General features: G+C 44.3%; 1 protein-coding gene across 5 annotated transcripts in view; it reads left to right on the forward strand.

Moving 5' to 3' along the window:
* Positions 1–9,578, forward strand: part of SPOP (speckle type BTB/POZ protein) — a 78,967-nt gene extending 69,389 nt beyond the window's left edge. For all 5 annotated transcript variants that reach the window (XM_054457372.2, XM_054457374.2, XM_054457373.2 and 2 more), the window contains 4 exons: positions 967–1,022; positions 1,520–1,642; positions 6,828–6,970; positions 8,315–9,578. In XM_054457372.2, coding sequence (XP_054313347.1) covers positions 967–1,022; positions 1,520–1,642; positions 6,828–6,970; positions 8,315–8,459 — 467 coding nt within the window. In that variant the 3' untranslated portion in view covers positions 8,460–9,578. The remainder of the gene's footprint in view (positions 1–966; positions 1,023–1,519; positions 1,643–6,827; positions 6,971–8,314) is intronic.
* Positions 9,579–21,970: the final 12,392 nt, after the last annotated feature.

Below are 21,970 nucleotides of genomic sequence, written 5' to 3' on the forward strand. Positions count from 1 at the left end.
AAAAAAAAATGACAGAGCTAAAATTAGTGCTTTCTGACATAAGCTATAGGCCAAAAATTCCAGTCCTCTGTTAGCTCAAAGCCCTACTATATATTTTGTCCATTCTTTCACTCTTAGGTAATCGTTGGATCTCAGCTTTCACCAGAACCCCTGATTTATTTGACAACATGAACAAATTTGAGTTCTTAGCCATTCTGTTACTTTTCATGGTTGAGATTATTATTTTTCGTGGTGTTCATTGGACTAGAATGAGCATGAGTTGGAGCACTGTTTCTCAACCTTCATTATCCCTGCCTCTAAGGAGAAAAACTAAATTTAAATTCTCCCTGATGAGACAAATAAAATACTAAGGAAGAAGATTTTATCAGGTAGGGTTGTGCTTTAAAGGGACACAAATCATTATAATATCTAAAGTTTCTTTCCCCCCCCACCTCTTTGGGGCAATATCATCTCTGTTAGGAATGCATAGCTTAGAAAACCAGACAGTTTGCCATAGGTGAGCATGCGCTTCATCTGGTTAGTGGATGCCATTGAGCCCAGTTCTTGACCTTCTTCCTGGGCGGTCCCTGGAGGTGCAGAAAGTATGGTGTCAGTTCCAACAAAAACATAGGTATTAGAACACCCTGCTTGATCATAAGGGACCTTCCATTTGAACCCCAAATCTATACAGAGAACATAGCATTATCATCCAACATAGATAATTTTCTTGAAATGTGAATGGTTGGAGTAGAGCCGATAAGTTATTTTGGAAGTAGTGGTTTCTTATTTTCCTTTACGTATTGTAATTAGTTACTTATTGTTATAATATATGAAGAAAGGAATTTTGTAATTCTGATGTAAATTGAGGTGGAGACCTTTCCTATAGCAGTAGGATGGGATAGAAAATGATCTCTCCCTCATGACTGGTAACAACCAAGAGATTTCACTGTGATAGCCTTATCTATTTGTTTCTCTTTGACTTTGTAGCTCGTTCTCCGGTTTTTAGTGCCATGTTTGAACATGAAATGGAGGAGAGCAAAAAGGTATGTAACAAGATGAAGACATGTCTGTTTAGCCAGGTATCTAGAGTCAGATGATTTCCCACTTTAGCTGCAGATTCATTTTCCTAATTACTTTTTTCTTACTAAAATGAAGTATGAGTCCCTAAACTCCTTCTGAGCAGAGAGAAGTGGTATAGAAGTATTATGGGTAAAGCAGATTGACTTATTAAATGAGGCTGATCATCCACACAATTTTGGGTGAGGGTATTTAGACATATATGTTTTTACTCAGAAAACTGAGGAAAAGAAAGGTGAAAAAATCGAAGAGTTGTTTTGCTGTTGTTTGAGAAAACAAAGATGGAACATGTGATGGGCGAAAAGGCTATTATAATCAAGCCGGGCAAAGAAATTTTCCATTAATGTTAGGTTTTAAATGATACAAAGTTCTCTCCTCACTAGAGCTTAAAATCATGAAAATAGTTTAGTTTAGGGATTTTGTTCTATTGGAATGTTTCTCATATTCAGTTTTTCTGGCATAGAATCGAGTTGAAATCAATGATGTGGAGCCTGAAGTTTTTAAGGAAATGATGTGCTTCATTTACACGGGGAAGGCTCCAAACCTCGACAAAATGGCTGATGATTTGCTGGCAGCTGCTGACAAGGTAAGATAAGAATAGAAAAATAATCAGGACTAGGAGTTATTGTGACTTCTTGTGTTTCATGAACAGGCTTCTATGTTGCATTGTGGGTAAAATGAGCATATATCTTGGTTTGGCCAAGACAGTCCTGGTTTACACATATTATTCCAACACAATTATTAATAGCACACTTTTTATTCTCAAAAGTGTCCTGTTTTGAATAGTAAACTATGTGATCACCTAACTATGGGAAAGAATGATAAGTTTGACTTTTACCTCTCCTCTTTTTTCCATCTCAAATTTAACCACAGTGATAGTAAAGATTCAAATAATACTAACATTTGGATTGTGCTTTATAATTTACAAAATGTTTTTGAGTTTATTAACGTATTTAAACTTTATCAGTAAAACAGCCTTTTGTATCCATGTGGACTCAACCAACCTCAGATCACAAATATTTGAGAAAAAAGAAACAAGAGGCTAGGCACGGTGACTCATGCCTGTAATCCCAGCACTTATCGGAGGCCGAGGCAGGTGGATCACCTAAGCTCAGGAGTTTGAGACCAGCCTGGGCAACGTGGCGAAACCCCATCTCTACTAAAAAATACAAGAATTAGCTAGGCATGATGGTGCACGCTTGTAGTCCCAGCTACTCGAGAGGCTGAGGCAAGAGAATCTCTTGAACCTGGGAGGCGGAGGTTGCAATGAGCTGAGATCGTGCCACTCCAGCCTGGGCAACAGAACAAAACTCTGTCTCCAAAAAAAAATAAAGAAGAAACAAGAAAAAACAGGCTGGGCACAGTGGTGCTGGGTGCGTGGTGCCTCCAGCCTATAATCCCAGCACTTGGGGAGGCCAAGGAGGAAGGATCGCTTGAGCCCAGGAGTTCAAGACCAGCCTAGGCAACATAGACTCCATCCCCACAAAAATAAAAATAAAAAAATAAAAAAATTTAGCCAGGTGTGGTGGTGCACGCCCATAGTTCCAGCTACTTGAGAAGCTGAGGTGGGAGGATCACTTGAGCCCAGGAGGTTGAGGCCACAGTGAACCATGATTGCACCATTGCACTCCAGCCTGGGTGACAGAACGAGACCTTGTTTCAAAAAAAATAAAAAAAATACAAATAAAAAACCAAAATAGTATAACAACTATTTACATAGCATTTATATTGTATTAATTAGTATAGATAATATAGGGCTAATTTAAAGTATACAGGAGGATATACATAAAGATACAGGGAAATACTGTCTATTTATTTGTTTGTTTATTTTTTTTTTTGAGAAGGGAGTCTTGCCTTTGTCACCCAGGCTGGAGTGCAATGGCAGGATCTCGGCTCACTGCAACCTCCGCCTCCCGGGTTCAAGTGATTCTCCTGCCTCAGCCTCCCGAATAGCTGGGATTACAGGCGCCTGCCACCACCCCTGGCTAATTTTTGTATTTTAAGTAGAGATGGGGTTTCGCCATGTTGGTCAGGCTGGTCTCAAACTCCTGACCTCAAGTGATCCGCCCACCTCTGCCTCCCAAAGTGCTGGGATTACAGGTGTGAGCCACTGCACCTGGTCTATTTATTTACTTTTTGAGACAGAGTCTCACTCTGTTGCCCAGGCTGGAGTGCAGTGGCACAATCTCGGCTCGCTGCAACCTCCGCCTCCCAGGTTCAAGCAGTTCTCCTGCCTCAGCCTCCCCAGTAGCTGAGATTACAGGCATGCACCACCACACCCAGCTAATTGTTGTATATGTAGTAGAGACAGGGTTTCACCATGTTGGCTAGGCTGGTCTCGAACTCCTGACCTCAAGTGGTCCGCCCACCTCAGCCTCCCAAAGTGCTGAGATTGTGGGTGTGAGCCACCATGCCTGGCCAGTACTGTCAATTTATATAAGTGACTTGAGCATTCACAGATTTTGGTATTTGTGGGGCCCCGGACCCAGTCCCCCAAGGATAGTGAGGCATGGCCGTAATCTTTTACCTAGTGTCCTGGTTAGCATTTTCAACTTTTACCTAAGTAGTTATTGAAATAAACAGTATTTCTTCAAAATTATGAGAGAATTAATAGCTTAATAGTAGAATAAATTATACTTCATGACACATTTCAATTTGAGAAGTGTTAAAGTGTGGAAATAAAAATGCAGATGTTAGAATCAAAGACATAAGATGATTCGGTCAGTGATTCCCAAAATAAGGTGAAATAGCAACAGATATTAGGTTGGTGGGAAAGTCTTACGAAAAATACTGAGTTTAACCAAGACAAATAGTTGCTATCTTACTGCAGGATTTCTCAGAACCTGTAGCATATTAATGTTACTGTGAATTTTCTAACAGGAATTATGATAGACAACATTTCTCCAATTTAGTTAACCCTGGAATCCTTTTTCTCAAGGATCACCTGCAAGATTAGTGGTCCCCAAAACACATGTTGGGAAACAGACTTTCATTGTTTAGGTACATCAGAGAGAGAACTCAATGGTCTGCGGAAACATGACCTGTGGGGAAGGGTGAAAGAATCGGTGTTTACCCTGTGGGAGCTTTTCCTGTGTTGGGGGACAAGTGGAGTTGGCGTGAGGGTGGGAAAAGGGTGTAGATCCTGCCAGCAGTAGACCCTGTGAGAAAGAGGGTTCTCTGCCGAAAGCACCTCCTTTTCCTGCCGTGATGCTGCAATACCCATTGGAGGGAAAAGTGGGCTCTGGTCTAAGGACACAAGAGCCTTCCAGGGTTTGCTCATGGGATAGTCTCCTACCTTCCTTTGTGCCTGAGGACAGAGGAAAGTGCCTGTGTTTATAGTGGAGGTTTTATCTTTATTGATCAGCTTTTGGAGTGTATGTAGAGGATGGGGCAAGTAAATGCAATCAGTGCTCCTGAGAAGAAGATTGGAATAATAACCGTATCCTTCTTGTCACTTTTCAAGACTTTCTGAGTACAATGAAGCAATGTGAAAATTCCATATCCTTCCAGTCTACCTCAATTCTGACCAGGGGAAACTTGCTTTTAATGGAGACAGTAAGAAAATATTCACTGCAAGCTCTGGGAAAGTAGAAGACACAATCCAATAACTGCCTTTTATAAAGTTAATTATGATTCTGCCTGATCTGTTTTCTGATTTTTAAGGAAGTGGTCACTTGTACTTATACACATCATGTGTTTATCCTCTCATCTTCTAGATTCCATAAGGATAAGTATTGCAAGGCCCACTTTTTAGACAGAAATACTAAGGCTCAGAGTTGTATATCCGCAGAGCCAAGATTAAACTTCTGCTGTGTCCCTTAGTTTTCATTCTTGCTCCCTAGCCAGAAAACCTACTGGTAACCTACTGTAAGTACACAGGGCATGGTGAGCAGCCTGAACTGCCATTTCAAGGATAGCATTTCAGCACAATGTATTAACTTGTGGTTTTAAAAGATAAAGCTGTTGAATCACAGCAGTGCTTTAAATTTATGAATGAGAAGTAATTGAAGGGTGCATTTTCAAATTCCATTCAGAATTTCCCACTAGACAGTTTTTGCTCCAAGCCTATTTGAAAACATTTTTACCTTTACACCTCTTCGTGAGTTTTAGGAAAACAGAATAAGAAATCTTTCATGGAATGATCTAAACATCTAGAATTTACCCAAGAGGCTGAAACAGCTTCTTCTAAGCTTTTCCTGTCTCCTGGGGACATGTGTAATTAGACCAAAAACAAAACAAAACTCGTGGGCTAGGCCTGGGAGACACAATTTCCATCTCTTGGGTAAGTACTGCCATTAGGCAGGTTTTTCAGAAGCATAATTAAGAAAAAACTTTGTCCCCAAGGGACAAGAATGGCTACTTTTGTCTAATTATGCAATAGGGATCAGAGCTATTCACAGTAAAAGTCCTTTTAAAAGAATGTATTGAGAAAGGATAAGAGGAATCGTCTGGGCAGCACTGTATAAAAAACTGAACATTTCAGCCTTTTAAAACAAAAACGGCAACTTCATTTCTTGCTTATCTAATGTTATTCCTGTTTTCCATGGAAACTGTTTTCCAGTTACTCAAATGTAAAAAATTAAAGCTGCACCAAAACCAATAAAACCTCTCTTTTTGCTGCAGGAGATCACAGTGCCAGCAGATATGCCTCCTCACCCAGAATTCATAACAATTAAACTGTCCTGGTTTGATTGCCATGATTCACTCTGAAGGGGCATTGTGTCATTGAGTTCTGGGGCCTTCAAGCTGGGGCCTATAAGGAGACTGTGCATAGCCTCAAAGCAAACTTTTCCTGTGAACTGATTAATGACACTTTATTTTGTGCCTCCTTATATTTCCTTCCTCTTTCCTATCTCTCAAGTTCCTAGTAAGTTCATAATCTCATATTAGAGAACAAGTGGTAGAGTTGTATCAGAACCAATCAAGTAGATCAGATGTGCCCAGCATTAAGCTAGGCTTTCCATTTCAAGAACATTTATGCCCTTTTCTTAGAAAATACAAGTCTTTAAACTGAAACTGCATTTAGGCTCTCTGCCAGTTTGTCCTTTTACCCTGAGAAGCTTGACCTCAACTCCAGTAAAATAAGACTCTTTTTATCCTTCTCTATTTAAAAGGAGGCCTTTAGTTGTCCCTCATTCAGAAACAGCTAGTGGCAGAGGTGCTGGTAAAAGTCACCACAGGGCTCCTTTTCACAGCCTGATGGGCCAGTTGGGATATCTTGCTGGGCTAGTGACAATGCTTAAGTCAAAAGGACTGTGCTTCGCCGTCTTCTGGCTCTAACTAAGGGGATTGCAGTAAATAAGGGATTTCACAGGGTAAACACCAATTGTTTCACCCTTCCCCACAGGTCATGTTTCCACAGACCGCAGGGCCTAGAAGGGCAGACCGTTGAGTTGCCCTGTTGACGTGAAGCAGACTGATGCCTCACTGTAATTGTAAGTGGTGAAGGTTTAAGAACAACTTTCATCACAGTCAGGAGGAGAGTAAACTTCAGGATGCAGATCTACCCTGTAATTGCCATTTTTCTAATAGGTAGACTTTAGAACTCTAATGGCGCTTTCCAAGTTATTTTAGCTGTTTACATTTCAAGCTTAAACATCTAACCTTCAGAAATGGTTATGTTTTATCATTGCAGTAGTAGCTTTTCATGGTCTGTGCAGTTCTGTTCAAGTATCTAGTTAATGTGATGGTACAGCTAAAGAAAACAGCTTCAGTAGTGGTGAGCCCAGAGCTATTGCTGCTCTGACGACAGCAGTGCTTGTGTTTTACAGTATGCCCTGGAGCGCTTAAAGGTCATGTGTGAGGATGCCCTCTGCAGTAACCTGTCCGTGGAGAATGCTGCAGAAATTCTCATCCTGGCTGACCTCCACAGCGCAGATCAGTTGAAAACTCAGGCAGTGGATTTCATCAACTAGTGAGTTGGCATCTTCAAAGTTCTTTCAAAATAGTTGGATAGCTGAAGAAATGAGAAAGACTTTGAATTAGTGGGTAAAGCAGGCAAGTAGCTTCATTAACCTTTTGGCAGTAAGTATAGAGTTTTCATCTTTTCCTTCAATTGACTGTATGGAATTGACTTCATGGGTTGAATCCTATTGGTGAGTAAAGTGTTTTACTTCCTCATAGTGAATCGAAGTGATGAAAATAACTTGCTGGCCTGAAAAAGCTGTATGCCCCAAATGATAGTATCTTTACTTCACACTCAGTGACTTAATAAAAGACATGTAGATTTCCAGGAGGATAGAGATATGTTTATGAGTTGGTAAAATGTACCTCATGTTCAGTTGTAGAATGAGGAAAAGAGAAGGGATCATCAGTAGCTGGTTTCATAACACTGTTTTGAGAAAGAAATGTTCATTCCACTAGGTCTGTTCCTTCATCTTAAGTGACAAATGACCTGGCAATACTACTTTCTGAAATAATAATATAGAATAATAATAATATGAAATAATATGAATAATAATATGAAAGATGAGTTGTAACTACAACCCATCTTCTCAGTGGGACATGTTCTACTCCCTTGCCCCATGGAGAGAGCAAAAGCTGGAAAAAACCCAAAGAAGAAAAGCCCTCACAACAGCAGTTCTGGGGCAAGACAGGTCTGAGACATTCCAGGTGGATGAGTGAACAATATTCAACATAGAAAATTCCCAAAGACAGGAAATAACATCCTCTAGGTCTAGTTGTAGAATTATTTTCTAAGGAGTGGTCAAGTGAGGCAGAAGAGGGAGGGGAGAGACCCATCAGTGTGAGTTCCTTTGAGTGCTTACTGTGTGCTGGACACTTGCATGGTGCTTTTGAGATATTAACCATTGAATGAAGTATGGTTATCCTCCCCTCTTTTTTGATAATCAAGTAGGCCACAGGCTCTGATCTGCCCTGTGGTTAAAGGCTGGTGAGTGGCAAAGCCAGGCAGAAGCTCAGGGCTTCTGGCCGAGGGAGCCCATGCTCCTTTTTATGACTGGCATCACCGGTGAATATAAGGAACATAGGCAGTGTTGGGGGCCTGGGGAACATTCTGCTTTTTGTTTTTGAGAATATAGTGGCGCAAAGTCCTGGTTTTCAGATGACAACAGCCACAGGCAAGTCACCAGTCTGCGCATTGTCTAACAAGCAAATTCTCATGCATATTAAGGGTTCTTCTGTTTCTTGCATCGACACCCTTTATACCTAACACTGGAAAATTAGGCTATCTAGGTGGCTGTTGAATTCATCCCTTGCTCACTCCCTTTGGTAACCCATTTCTCCACATTTCTCCTAGTCATGCTTCAGATGTCTTGGAGACCTCCGGGTGGAAGTCAATGGTGGTGTCACATCCCCACTTGGTGGCTGAGGCATACCGCTCTCTGGCTTCAGCACAGTGCCCTTTTCTGGGACCCCCACGCAAACGCCTGAAGCAATCCTAAGATCCTGCTTGTTGTAAGACTCTGTTTAATTTCCAGAAGCAGCAGCCACTGTTGCTGCCACTGACCACCAGGTAGACAGCGCAATCTGTGGAGCTTTTACTCTGTTGTGAGGGGAAGAGACTGCATTGTGGCCCCAGACTTTTAAAACAGCACTAAATAACTTGGGGGAAACGGGGGGAGGGAAGGGCCCAGGACTCGGGGCTATTCAACCTAATGAAAACCCTGTTGCTGCGTCACTGTGTTCTCTTTGGTCTGGCCGAGTTTGATACTGTGGGGATTCAGTTTAGGCGCTGGCCCGAGGACATCCCAGCGGTGGTACTTCGGAGAAACCTGTCTGCATCTGACTGAGCAGAACAAATCGTCAGGTGCCTGGAGCAAAAAGGAAAAAAAAGAAAGGACATTGAGTTTTAACAGAAGGGAAAAGGAAAGAAGAAAAGATTTTTGCAGAATTTCTCAAAAATCAGTTTGTGGATTCCAGTAGTATTTATATTGAGAGAAACAAATTTTAGTCCTTCTAACTGTGCTAAAACTTGGATATTTGTGAAAACTCCTTAACACCATACAAGCATCAGAAGAGCTCTCTTGTTGTTAGCACTTATTGTTTGCAAGAACAGAATACATCCTTTTATCCTTTTATGAAAAATGACAAGTGAAGGCAAAAGGGGGAGGTTATTTGATCTGGAAGATGAGTGTTCTGATGTGGTGGCTTTTGCAAAAATCTTTATTGGTGTTAAACTGGAAAAAATAACTCATCCAGAATTCATACTGTCTTGACAAGAACTATGGTTCTCTGTTTTTAGATATTGTGGAAAATGTTTTTGGGCATTTTTCTCTGATTTTATTTCTTCTCCCCCACCCCTTTTTCTAAAAAACAAACAAACAAAAAAACACACAGACAAAACAAAAACAGAACGAAAGAAGAGAAGAGAGAAGGAAATTTTATTAATTAAAAATGCTGTGTGATAAAATCCCAGCCCAGATTGCTCAGCTGTTTGTACCTGACTTGCCGCCTGCATAGGAGCCAGTTCTGTTCCTTCTGACTAGCCCCTCTTCCTCCAGGGGAGAACTTCCAAATGTTAATTTTTTCTTTTTGAAAATATAAATAATTACTATTTTGTACTGTGTGGTATCTCTGGTCTTTTGTTTCACTCACCTGCCTTGTCTCTTGGGTCTGAGTCCCTTGCTTAAGGGATTTTGAAGTCCTAGTTTTCAGCTTGCAGAGATTATGTCTAAAATATCTAATGAGCCGTAGGGATTTGTTGAGACTCCGTAATCTCAAGTTTTCTTTGTGAGCTATCAGCATTTGCCAGTCTCTTGTCCTCCCTGAGTATCTCACAGTCCATATCCTGATGAGGGATCAGGCCCCTACCTCTGTCAAGGCAAGTAATGGTAGTGGGCTTTTAAACTGCACCGTGTATGTTTTAAGACCTAATCCCCACCTCCCTTCTCCTAACTAAATACAAAAAGATCCAGGGGACATAAATGTGGAGATTAAATAAAGGGAAATTACTGTCTCTAACTGGTTCTGTCATTGACTTGATGTGTTTCCAGAAAAGCTAATACTGGAGCTCACAAGAATGTTCTGGGGCTCCCTGTCTGCCTTTTTTGTGGCTCTGTTAGGACAGTGGGATATATTGAAGAATGCATCAGCTATTTGGCCAGCCTGTGTATTTTTTACCTTTGATGGAACCTCAACCTATTTCACCTTCCATTTCCCTTCAGTGGACCTTAGACTTTGTACATTTTCCAACTTTCATTTATCTTACTGCCTCTAGAATGGATAAATATGATCTGTTACTAATATAATCAAAGGCAGGATTAGTTTATTGGAAACCACTCCATTGCACTTCCTGGTTTCCCCTGGGAAGCGTCCCCTGTGTGAGGAAGTACCCAGTTCTGCATGTGCTGGCTGCTGGCTGCTGTCCTGTGCCTCCTCCGTCCTAGCTTTCCAGATCAGCACACAAGTCCAAGGATCCAGGCGAACTCAAAGTCTTCTCTACCCATATCGTCTTAGGTTTTTCCAGCTAAATTTATATACAGTATTTCATCTGAACTTCCCAACAACTTGACGAACTTGGTGGGACAGGTGAGATACGGCATCTTCCCACTGTGTAGATGAGGGAAGCAGAAACCCAGAGAAGGGACATGCCTCAGATCATACAACTATTGAATGCCAGATCTTCTAATGGAGTATCCTGAAGATTATGTAATTAACTGGAGGAAGTTCCATTTCTGAAATGTTTAGGTACAAAACTGAAAGTAAAGCTTCCTTCCTGTGGGAATAGCAAGAACAAAGCTCTGGAAAGGTGCCTCTGCTGGCCTGTTCTTCAGAGGTTCCAGAAGGACAAACCAGGCTTCAGATTTGCTTTCCTCTTCATTCACAGACAGCTGTGGGTTGGGATGCTGGTGAGTTCAGGGACTATGCCCTCAGGAGGACAGCAGTCCTGGCACCTAGCTTCTGTCAGGATGAAGGTCTCTTCTGGGATCTTCAATATTTATGGAATTTCCAACTTGAGCTTTACTGTGGGTACAAAGCTGTTGGGATTTCAGGTACAGGTAAAGCTACTGGATGCTTCTGTCATTATTTCGTTCTTTCTGGACATGTTTGTTTTTGTTTTAAATGATACAGTTGAAGCCATCTGGTTATGACAACATCAGAGCCCCAGCATACTGTTCATAAACCTCCCACTGCCACCACCCCCCTCCCTTAGCTCCCCCACATCTGAAATTTAATTCAAGTTAACTCCACAATCTGGGGCATGAGCTGTCACTGCAGAGATATCCGTGCCAGTGAAGCAGTTGGAGATTTCAATTCCACAAGGATATGGCTTATTTATCAAAACAGTATTTCGGGCAAGTAGTTTCGCAGAACCATTGGAGTTGCAATTTCAGGTCCACATAGAGTATCTGGCATCATCCCCATCTCCCCTTCCCCTGTGTTGTCAGCTCCCCCCATATATCCGACCACCTATGGAAAATTTTCCCCATTCCCTATGTAAAGATTAAAGCTCTTTGCATTGTTACTAGGCATCTCAAACACCTTTGTGGGTTTTAACAATTTGGGTAAGAGATGCTCCTCTTTTCTTTTTCACTGTTAAAGCCTTTTAGGTCTTGAAGAACTTTCTTTTGTGTTTTTTTAAATTCCAGCCAGGGACATTGAGATCTTTCTTAGGCCAGAAGATCCCTGGCTTGACCACAGCTCTGCGCATTCATCTTTAAATCTAGTGTAAATCTATTGTGGGATCTCCATATTGTATGAACCTGTGCAGATGAAAGGAAACAGCTTGTATGTTTATGAGCAGAACAACAAACAGAGGGGGAGTTGAGCTGCACTTTGAAACTGACTTTTGTTTTGTTCTTGCTCTTCAACTCCTATAAAAGAACAACTAAATCCCCCCAAAATGACTGTATCAAAGCCTTTGGTTTATCTTTGTCAAAGACAAATTCTTGGCTGGAGCCCAATCTTATTTTCCACAACTAATTATCTTTTTAATCAGCCTGAGCCCTGTGTGTTTCCTTTATCTCATGACTTGTCACTGAACTCTGCCCTACATCATTTAGATTCATTTCTAATGGCTTGCTGACTAATCTAACATTCAGGTGAGTATCGTTGGACTGCTCTTTATGTACGTGTATGCACAAGGTGAATGCGTTTTCCTTCTTTTAATTTCAGAGGTGACCATGCCATGTTGGGGCCTTTGACCCAATAGGTGGACACCTCATGGAGACAGTGAGCAGGAAAGCAAATGTAGGACGATCAGTATTTGGGATAATGAGCTGGGAGAACCAGAAGCTTTGACCTCCGGATGAGAACAGGAACTTGAATGTTGTTGACTGATGGGATCTTTATGCCACTGAGCCATTAGCAAGATGATCCCTCCCCCTCTGTAAATCCTATAGTGCTGGAGTAGAAAGTGGCATCTGGAATACTGTTTGGTCTTGATTTCTGCAGCTCTAGGAAAAAAAGAATTTTAGACTTGAGGGAATTCAGTACAAGCAACCGAAATGATTAAGGAGTTGAAGGGGATCAACTCCAGGGGAGAAATGTTATGAAGATAAAATATGCGTAACTCTAGTTTGGGGATGTAGCTCCAATACCTGCAGTTTACAGATCTCACAGGAGTTCTCAACATTTGCCAGCTTGTCTTGCACAGCTCCCATTCATTCCAATTGTATAGCTTGGGGAGATAGCTATGTAACTTCCTCAAGGTCATTCAGCCTGACTCTGAGCCAAGAAACAACAGAAGGCAAAGGGAAAGCTTTGGAGCTTAGACCCAAGGACCAAAGAGAAGGTGAAAATCCAGGAGTTTGCCTGGTAATAAAAGTGGACACATCCAGTTATAACGCTCATTTGAAATAGGGAGAGTTGGCTGGGCGCGGTGGCTTATGCCCGTAACTCTAGCACTTTGGGAGGCCGAGGTGGGCGGATCACAAGGTCAGGAGTTTGAGACCAGCCTGGCTAGCATGGTGAAACCCCGTCTCTACTAAAAATACAAAAATTAGCTGGGCATGGTGGCATGTGCCTGTAGTCCCAGCTACTCGGGAGGCTTAGGCAGGAGAATCTCTTGAACCCGGGAGGCAGAGATTGCAGTGAACCAAGATCACGCCACTGTACTCCAGCCTGGGTGACAGAGCGAGACTCCATCTCAAAAAAAAAAAAAAAGCGGGTGGGGGGAGAGTTTTAGTCCTTGCAAGACCCTTAAAGGTGAGTCTCGACAAACTGAAGGAAAAAAAAGAAGGGGTCCCACATGATTCACCTTCTTTTCATGTCTAAGAAAACAGACATCCATGGAAGTGAGGTGGCATGCCCAAGGTCACAGAGATTACATTTCCAGCCACTGAGCAAACAATTGCTGAGCATCTAGGAAGCCCCAGACACTGTGCTAGGCTAAGCCTAGTATGGAAGTTAGGATTTCTGTTCTATTAACTCAGTCTAATGGGGGAGGCAGAAATAAACCAGAGAGCCCGTAGAACTGAGGACTGAAAAGAAGCCATTGAATTTAGCAGTAAGGAGGTCAAGGGTTACCTTCGAGCAGTTTCAGTCAAATGGTGGAGGCAGGAGACAAGCCTGATGAGGAGGTGAGAAAACATAGATTGAGAATAAGCTCCTCTTTCCAGAAGTTTGAAAGGGAGAGAGGAAGGGGATCTCTCCTACTCTTCAGGATTTATATCTCAATCTAGTCAACACATTTGTTTTTGTCAAGAAGTAATGGTGTACAGGTTGTCCTATAAACGATGGACACTTTAGTAACTGATATTTGTTATGAAAGCCATGTTGTAGAACAACTGTAGCTTTAAGTTGAGAAAAAATTGCCTTCAACCCTTACACAATTTTGAGAAGGATTTCTTAAAGACATGTTTTTATATATATATATATATTTTTTTTTTTGAGACGGAGTTTCACTCTTGTTGCCCAGGCTGGATTGCAATGGCGCAATCTCGGTTCACCACAACCTCTGCCTCCTGGGTTCAAGCAATTCTCCTGCCTCAGGCTCCCGAGTAGCTGAGATTACAGGCATGCACCACCATGCCTGGCTGATTTTGTGTTTTTAGTAGAGACGGGGTTTCTCCATTTTGGTCAGGCTGGTCTCGAACTCCCGACCTCAGGTGATCTGCCTGCCTCAGCCTCCCAAAGTGCTGGGATTACAGGCATGAGCTACCACGCCCAGCTGACATGTTTCTATACTTTTTAACCTATTCATCTTCCAAGTAAACATTTGCTTCAGACCTTCAAATGTTTTCATGGGCCAGTGGTTTGGTTCTTGGTGTGCTATAAAGGTACACCATTCAGTTCCCAGACATGGAAGCCCTGGCTGGCAGCATTGCCAGTTCCCATGGTGTAAACGCTGCCACCATGGCTGATTTTGGATCACTAAAATGACATCACTGAAGCAGAGTTGGGAAGAGAAGCACAGCCCACCATAGCTGAGCATGGATAGTAGTAAAATGTAAAATAATTAGAAAGAAAGAAGTCTTGGGTGCTTATTACCTTTACTAGTTGTATGTTAGTATAATTGAATTTTTAATAATGACTGTTTAGCAACCAGCTCTCAAATTCCTGAAAATTTAATGATTATCTCTAGAGATCCAGTGTGAACCAGCTCCAGCACACCACTGGACATTTGTGTGCCTCATCTCCTGTTACCCATAGCATTTTTTAAAATTATTATTATTATTTTTTTAGACAGAGTCTCGCTGTGTCACCAGGCTGGAGTGCAGTGGCACGATCGTGGCTCACTTCAGACTTCTCCCAGGTTCAAGCGATTCTCCTGCCTCAGCCTCCCCAGTAGCTGGACTACAGGTGTGCGCCACCATGCCCGGCTAACTTTTATATTTTTGGTAGAGACGGGGTTTCACCATGTTGGCCAGACTCTTCTCCAACTCCTGACCTCAAGTGATCCACCCGCCTTGGCCTCCCCAAGTGCTGGGATTACAGATGTGAGCCACCATGCCTGGCCACCCATAGCATTTTAAAAATGCATTTATGGACTGGGCGCAGTGGCTTATGCCTGTAATCCCAGCACTTGGGGAGGCTGAGGCAGGAGGATTGCTTGAGCTCAGGAGTTCAAGGCCAGCCTAGGGAACATAGTGAAACCTTGTCTCTACAAAAAAAAAAAAAAAAAAAAAAAAAAATTTAAATTAGCTGGGCACAGTGGCATACGCCTGTAGTCCCAGCTACTTGGGAGGCTGAAGTGGGAGGATCGCTTGAGCCGAGGAGTTTGAGGTTGCAGTGAGCCATGAGCACCACTGCGCTCCAGCCTGGGTGACAGAGTGAGACCCTGTCTCAGAAAACAAAAACAATACATTTATGTAGTTTAAAAGCAAAATGAAATACTGCCTTTTCAGAAATCGAAAGATACATTAACACTGATACCTGTTGTATTACATATTTTACTCTCTGGTTAAATTAACACATTTTAAAATTTCTATATCTTATCAGTATTGTAAGTGTGTGTAATTTTTTTTTTTTTTTTTTTTTTTTTGATTCGGAGTCTCACTGTTGCCCAGGCTGGAGTGCAGTGGCGTGATTTCAGCTCATTGCAACCTCTGCCTGCTGGGTTCGAGCAATTCTCCTGCCTCAGCCTCCCGAGTAGCTGAGACTACAGGCATGCACCACCATGCCTGGCTAATTTTTTTTATTTTTAGTAGACCTGGGGTTTCACCATGCTGGCCAGGCTGGTCTCGAACTCCTGACCTCATGATCTGCCCTCCTCGGCCTCCCAAAGTGCTGGGATTACAGGCGTGAGCCACTGCGCCCAGCCGGAAGTGTGTATTTTATTGAAACACTAATGAAAAGTAGACATTCTGACTGACATGTTATCCAACATAATCTTCAGTGATTCCAGGGAGTTTTCTCCGTAGTGCATCCTTTCTGCCCCATTATCTCTGAACAGCAGTTTTTCATTTTAAAAGAAGAAAAGGGCATTTGAGAGTGGTCAGCATGCCTGCCAACAGATGATCCTGAGGGTCTTCTCCTCCCACCAATATTTAAGAATCTCTGCCTTGGTTTGGCCAAGAGTTTTTACAGCTCTTTTTGTTTTCTTTGCTAATAGTTCATTTATACATTCCATTTACTATGTGCCAAGGACTGTTCTAGTTTCTAGGGATACAACAGTGAGTAAAACTAACTGCTCCCTATAGTCATTGGAGTCTAATGGGGAGATATTATCCTTAATAATCCCACAAATAATGTCAAAGCATGGTAAGCGCCCTGAAGGAAATGTGTAGGGTACCATGAGATCCTCTGCGTGGAACTATCTTGTCTGGGGAATCCAGAAAGGCCTTTCTAAGAAATCAGCTCTTGAAGTGAGAGCTGAAAGATGAGGAGCTATCAGCTTGGTACTCGGGAAGGCACATTCCACACAGAGAAATTGCATTCATAAAACCCTGAGGCAGGAGGGAGCTTAGTGTGTTGTTCCAGGAGCCTAGGGCAGGCCAGGTGGCTAGAGTGTGGAGAGGTGTGAGAGCAAGTTGGAAGCCGTGGCAGAACCTTCGTAGGTCACATTAGGATTTAGATACTTAAACTAGAGCAATGGGAAAGCCATGGAGGAGCTTTAGGCGGCAGGGGATGACAAGATCTGCATTTTAATAAGATCTCTGGCTGGAGTATGGAAAAATTAGCATTGGGGTTGGGGGTGGAAGAAGGGAAGAGATGACAGAACTTGAAGTAGGGAGGTGGCGCAGCTGGAGAAGAGTACATCTATTTGAGAGGGATTTTAGGGAGCAAATTTGGCAGAACTTGATGAATTGGACAGAGTAAGGATGAAGAGGTTTCTGGCTTGTGTGAATAGATGGATCCACTGAAGCGAGACCAATGGGAAGATAAACAGGCTTGAGGGCAATCAGGTCACTGATTTTATTTTACTTTTTGACTATGAGATGCCTTGAGAAATCCAAATGGAGGTATCACATGGGCTGTTGAGTTGATAAGCCTAGAGCTCAGAAGAGAGGTTGGGACTGGAGAGATGGTTCTGGGAGATATAGTTTTAGGGGTGCCATTGAAATCCTGGGGTGTTAGATCACTGAGGAGGAGTGTAAAGTGAGGAGAAAGGGGGCCTGGGACTGAACTTTATGGAATTCTTATACTTAAAGGCTAGTACAGGAAGATACACCACAAAGGAGAAGTGGCCAGAGATCTATATGAAGGAAATACAAAGTTAAGTGAACCAGATTTAAAAATTTTTTTTAAAAAAACTGTTGAATAAGAGAGTAAAAGATGCCCACTGGAGTTAACAACATGAAAGTCATTGGTGACCTTAGCCAATGCCGTTTCAGGGAAGGGACTCTGATGGGGGAAGGTGAGGAACTGGAGACAGGCAAGCCTTTGAAGCATGGCTGTGAAGGGAAGGACAAAGGACAATAATTGGAGGAGGAAAAAGCGTTGAGGGGAGTGTTTTGGTTTTGTCTGTAGAGTGAAGGAGACATAACATGTTTAGAGTGAAGGAGACATAACATGTTTAAAGCCGATGGGAAAGATCCAGTAGAGAGGAAGCAGTCGAAACTTCAGGATCTGGTACAGCGGGGACAGTCTATGCCTTCAGGTTCTAAGAGTGCTGGAGAAGGAACAGGTAAGTGGGCTTAGGCAGGGATGAATCCTCTCTCTAGATGTGAGGAGAGTCCTGCAGAAATAAATGGGTTTGTCTGATACTGGGAGGTTGAGCAAGTTTGTCGTATGTTTTTCAGATTTAAATGGAAATAAGGTCAGTGGCTGAGAACTCCTGGGAAAGGGTGGGGTTTGGAGACATGATCTGAACAGGCTGTTGAGGAGGAGCTGGTAAGAGTGCAGGCTGCACCGAGGGCCCAGCCGTGGCAGGTGTTTGGAGAGCACACACCTGGAGTCTAGGAGTCTGGCTTCCATCTCCTGCCACCACTCATGATCCTGGCCTTAGTTTCCTCATCTGTAAAATGGGTATATCTCATAGACTTCTTGTGGGGAATTAATGAAAATATACATGTCACATCTTCATCATGGTGCCTAGCATTGAATAAAGGCCTCAGAAAGGTAAACTGCTACTAAGATTATAGCTATTGCTATATTATTGTTTCTGAACTAAGCCATATATGGCCTTCTGAGACCAGTTCCTGTAAGGATTTCTTAGATTGGAATAAAAATCTGCAATGAGACACTAAAATGGGCACCTTTGGGAGTGTGGGAGTCTTGTGAGTAGGATTCACTCTGGAAAAAGCATCCTGAGTAGACGAGCTGGCCTGGCGTCCTGCAAGGTTCCAGGTGTCTTACCTGTTGTGATACATGGAGGAGGGAGAGTCCACAGAGGTCCCAGGAAAGAGCCTGTGTCAAATCTTTCACTCACCTGGAAATCACTCTTTCCTTCTTCTTTTATGATCATCACTGTCATCATTGTTACAGTCTCCAAAAGTTAGGAGATTAGGCATTCCAGAGAGAAAGCTCAGAGGCAGGGCAGAGGCACTTTGGCTTGTAGGTATAAAAATAAGAGTTGGGGGCCGGGCACAGTGGCTCTTGCCTGTAATCCCAGCACTTTGGGAGGCCGGGGTGGGCGGATCACCTCAGGTCGGGAGTTCACGACCAGCCTGACCAACATGGTGAAACCCCGTCTCTACTAAAAATACAAAATTAGCCAGGCGTGGTGGCGCGTGCCTGTAATCCCAGCTACTGGAGAGGCTGAGGCAGGAGAATCACTTGAACCTGGGAGGTGGAAGTTGCAGTGAGCCAAGATTGCGCCATTGCACTCCAGCCTGTGCAATAAGAGCGAAACTCCATCTCAAAAAAATAAAATAAGAGTTGGGGCTGGGCATGGTGGCGCAAGCCTGTGGTCCTAGCTACTCCAGAGGCTAAGGTGAGCGGATCCCTTGTCCAGGAGTTTGAGACTAGATTGGGAAACATAGTGAGACCCTGTCTCTAAAAAAAATTTTTTAATTAAAAAAAAAACCACAAGGGTTGAGGAGAGGAAGGCACTTGGGACCCAGGAGCCCTGTGTCTTGGGCTGTTGCTGCCTTCTGAGTGGCTGGGGAAAGATGGATGCAAACCTGCTAAATCAAGCCCATCTTCCCTACACTATCTTATTTAGCTTCTCTTCTTTTTTCTTTTTTTGCCCCCATTCTTCTCTTCTGGAACATAGAAGCTTCCATTTATTTCTCCCCTATTTTCCTAGACATTTATCTCCCCATCTCTAGTCCTGCTCACTAGAGTGACATCTTGAGCCTGATCCTGCCACATTTAGAGAAAAAACAAAACCTGCCTACAATGAGCCCTCCAGTTCTGATCTCTGCTGAGATGTGGCAGATGGCAGAGCCTGACTGAATGGCAGCAGGCCCCCTCCTCTCCCAGGCCTGGGAGCTGCCAAGACTGCGAAATGGGAGCATTATATACCTTTCCACACTCATCCCCCATCTACCCTCTATTTACCCAAGCCAGCGTGCCATGGCAGAATGTAGCTGCCTCCTCACCTGTGTCTTTTCCCTTCTCTTTCTCCCTGTCCCTGTGAAAGATTCCCACAATAGAAACTGTATTGAGTTCATCTGTGAGTCAACCAGATTTACCAGCCAGGCCCTGTGTGTACCCCAGGCACTTGGCCCTTCTCAAAGTATGGAAGGAAAGGGTCACAAAAGGCCCTGTCCTCAGGGGACTCACTATGTGGCAGAACAGACATGGTCCTCACCCTCAAGGATACAGTCCAAGACAGGGACATGTTTCACACACCCATTCACAGGGGGTACCAGCAAGGGATCATGGGGCCATCCAAGCCTAGAGAAACTCATCTGCCAGGTGAAAGTGATGAGGCTGGGTGAGGAGAGAGGGAGGGCACTGGGTTATCGGTACATGGTTGGGGGACAGGGCACTGGGGCCAGGACTCAGGGCAAGGTAAGGCAGGAGGGTCTCCTTGCCTGGAGAGTGTGCCTGGTGGACAGCTCTCTGGGTCCCTAAATAAAAATCCTTTAGTTGCCTGCATTCTCTGAGCCTCGTTGGTTTACAGGTAGAGGTCCAGAGGGCAGTACACAGATGAAACCACTCAGTGCACTGGAAGGGCTGGTGCTTGCACAAGTGGGATGCTGGGCCAAGGAACAGAGGGAATGCAACCAAGTGCCCCATTTTTGGGTCAGAATCAAGGAAAACAAAAGTAGATTCCTTTTTATGTGTCATCTTTTGTAGACATGACAGACTTCTGACCTTCCCTAGTTTTTTCCTGCACATTCTTCCTAACCCAGTGACTTCTTCCCATTATGCCAGGCTTCCTCGCCCCAGATCCCCCACATGGCTTGGCAAAGAAAGCCCTACTCGGTCCTAGGGAGCCTGGACTCCCCTCACTTTGGGGTGAAGGCAAAGCTGTGCCCAGCTAGGATATGCAGCAAGGAATGATAGAGCCCATGGCCGCTCTTCTCCCTACCTCCCACTCAGGCTTGGCAGGAGCAGGACAGGCATCATGAGCTGTCATTGGGCTGCTGGTCTTGAGCACTGCCCCTGTGCCAAACACAGCTCCAACTCACAACAGCCCTCTGCGAGGAGCAAGCATCCCCACTTTACAGATGGGGAAATTGAAACGCAAAGATGTTCAGCAACTTGCCCAAGGTCTACAGTTACAAGGTGGCAGGGCACGAATTTGAATCCAGGCAACCTGGCTTCAGAATCTGTGCACTCAGCTGTTGTGCCACATAGCCTGCCCTGAAAAGAAAGAGAAACCCAGCCCCCTCCCCATTCCTGTGGATGCCTGTGGGCACCAGCGGCTGGGGCCGACAGTGACGTGGGGCTTACCATCCACTGGGCCAGTTTGGCCCTCACAGGGACCATGTGAGCAGGTGGGGGAAGAATTGCCATCCAAGGCCCAGAGAGGTAAGGTGGGTAGATGAAGATCACCTGCCAGTGAAGACTCAGACACAGCTCTTTTCAAACATATCCCAGCTTGGCACACCTTTGCCTTCACCCCAAAGTGAGGGGAGTCCAGGCTCCCTAGGACCGAGTAGGGCTTTCTTTGCCAAGCCATGAAGGGGATCTGGGGCGAGGAAGCCTGGCATAATGGGAAGAAGTCACTGGGTTAGGAGCCAGAAGCCTTGGCTGTCTTCTGACTAAGAGATTCAGGGTGAGACCTGCCCCTCACTGCACCCCAGGAGCCAACCTGGGTCTCTGAAGACCTTTCTGGAGAGGACAACATAAAGTATCAGGGACAGGTGAGAGGAGGGGTGTGTCAGCACTGGCTGGCATGCCACCATCCTTTCCCGCTTTCATCCTTTCTGCCACACCTGCTCTTCCGGCCAGGAGGACCTGGGAATTTGGGGTGCATACCGTGCAGCAGTCTGTCTTCCTGTTGCCACTTCCTCTTCCACATTAGCGGGTTGAGGCTGTGATTATGCATCAGCAGCAGGCCGGTGAGGCACAGCAGGGATGACCTCTCATGCAGAGTTGGATGAGCCGCAGCACCTGCATGCAGGTAGCTTATCAGCCGCACCTATGTAGGGAGTGCCACCCTGCCTCTGGCGAGTTTTTTTTTTTTTTTGAGACAGAATCTTGCTCTGTTGCCCAGGCTGGAGTACAGTGGTGTGATCTCGGCTCACTGCGACCTCCGCCTCCCGGGTTCAAGCGATTCTCCTGCCTCAGCCTCCCGAGTAGCTGGGACTATAGGCACCCACCACCATGCCCAGCTAATTTTGTATTTTTTGTAGAGGTGGGGTTTCACCATATTGGCCAGGCTGGTCTTGAACTCCTGAACTTGCGATCTGCCCGCCTCGGCCTCCCAAAGTGTTGGGATTATAGGGGGAGCCACCGCACCCGGCCTGTGGCGAGTCTTGAGGGGCACACAGCCCCTGCCCTTAGGGAGTCTCTGGTCCGAAGGGGAAGGCCGCTCCTGTTCCCCGTCTCTAGTCTAGAGGGGACATCCACATTTCCTGCTCAGAGAGTCTGCAGGTTGGCACTGCAGACACTACTCCAGACACAACCTGAGTCCAGGGATAGCAACAGGCTTTTTAGAGGCTGTGAATGGTAGGGACAGCAGAGGAAGTGAGATGAGGGTAACTGAAGCAGGATTCTGGAGGAGAGAGGA

This window comes from Pongo pygmaeus, chromosome 19 (genome assembly GCF_028885625.2).
Source record: "Pongo pygmaeus isolate AG05252 chromosome 19, NHGRI_mPonPyg2-v2.0_pri, whole genome shotgun sequence".
Classification (NCBI taxonomy): domain Eukaryota; kingdom Metazoa; phylum Chordata; class Mammalia; order Primates; family Hominidae; genus Pongo; species Pongo pygmaeus.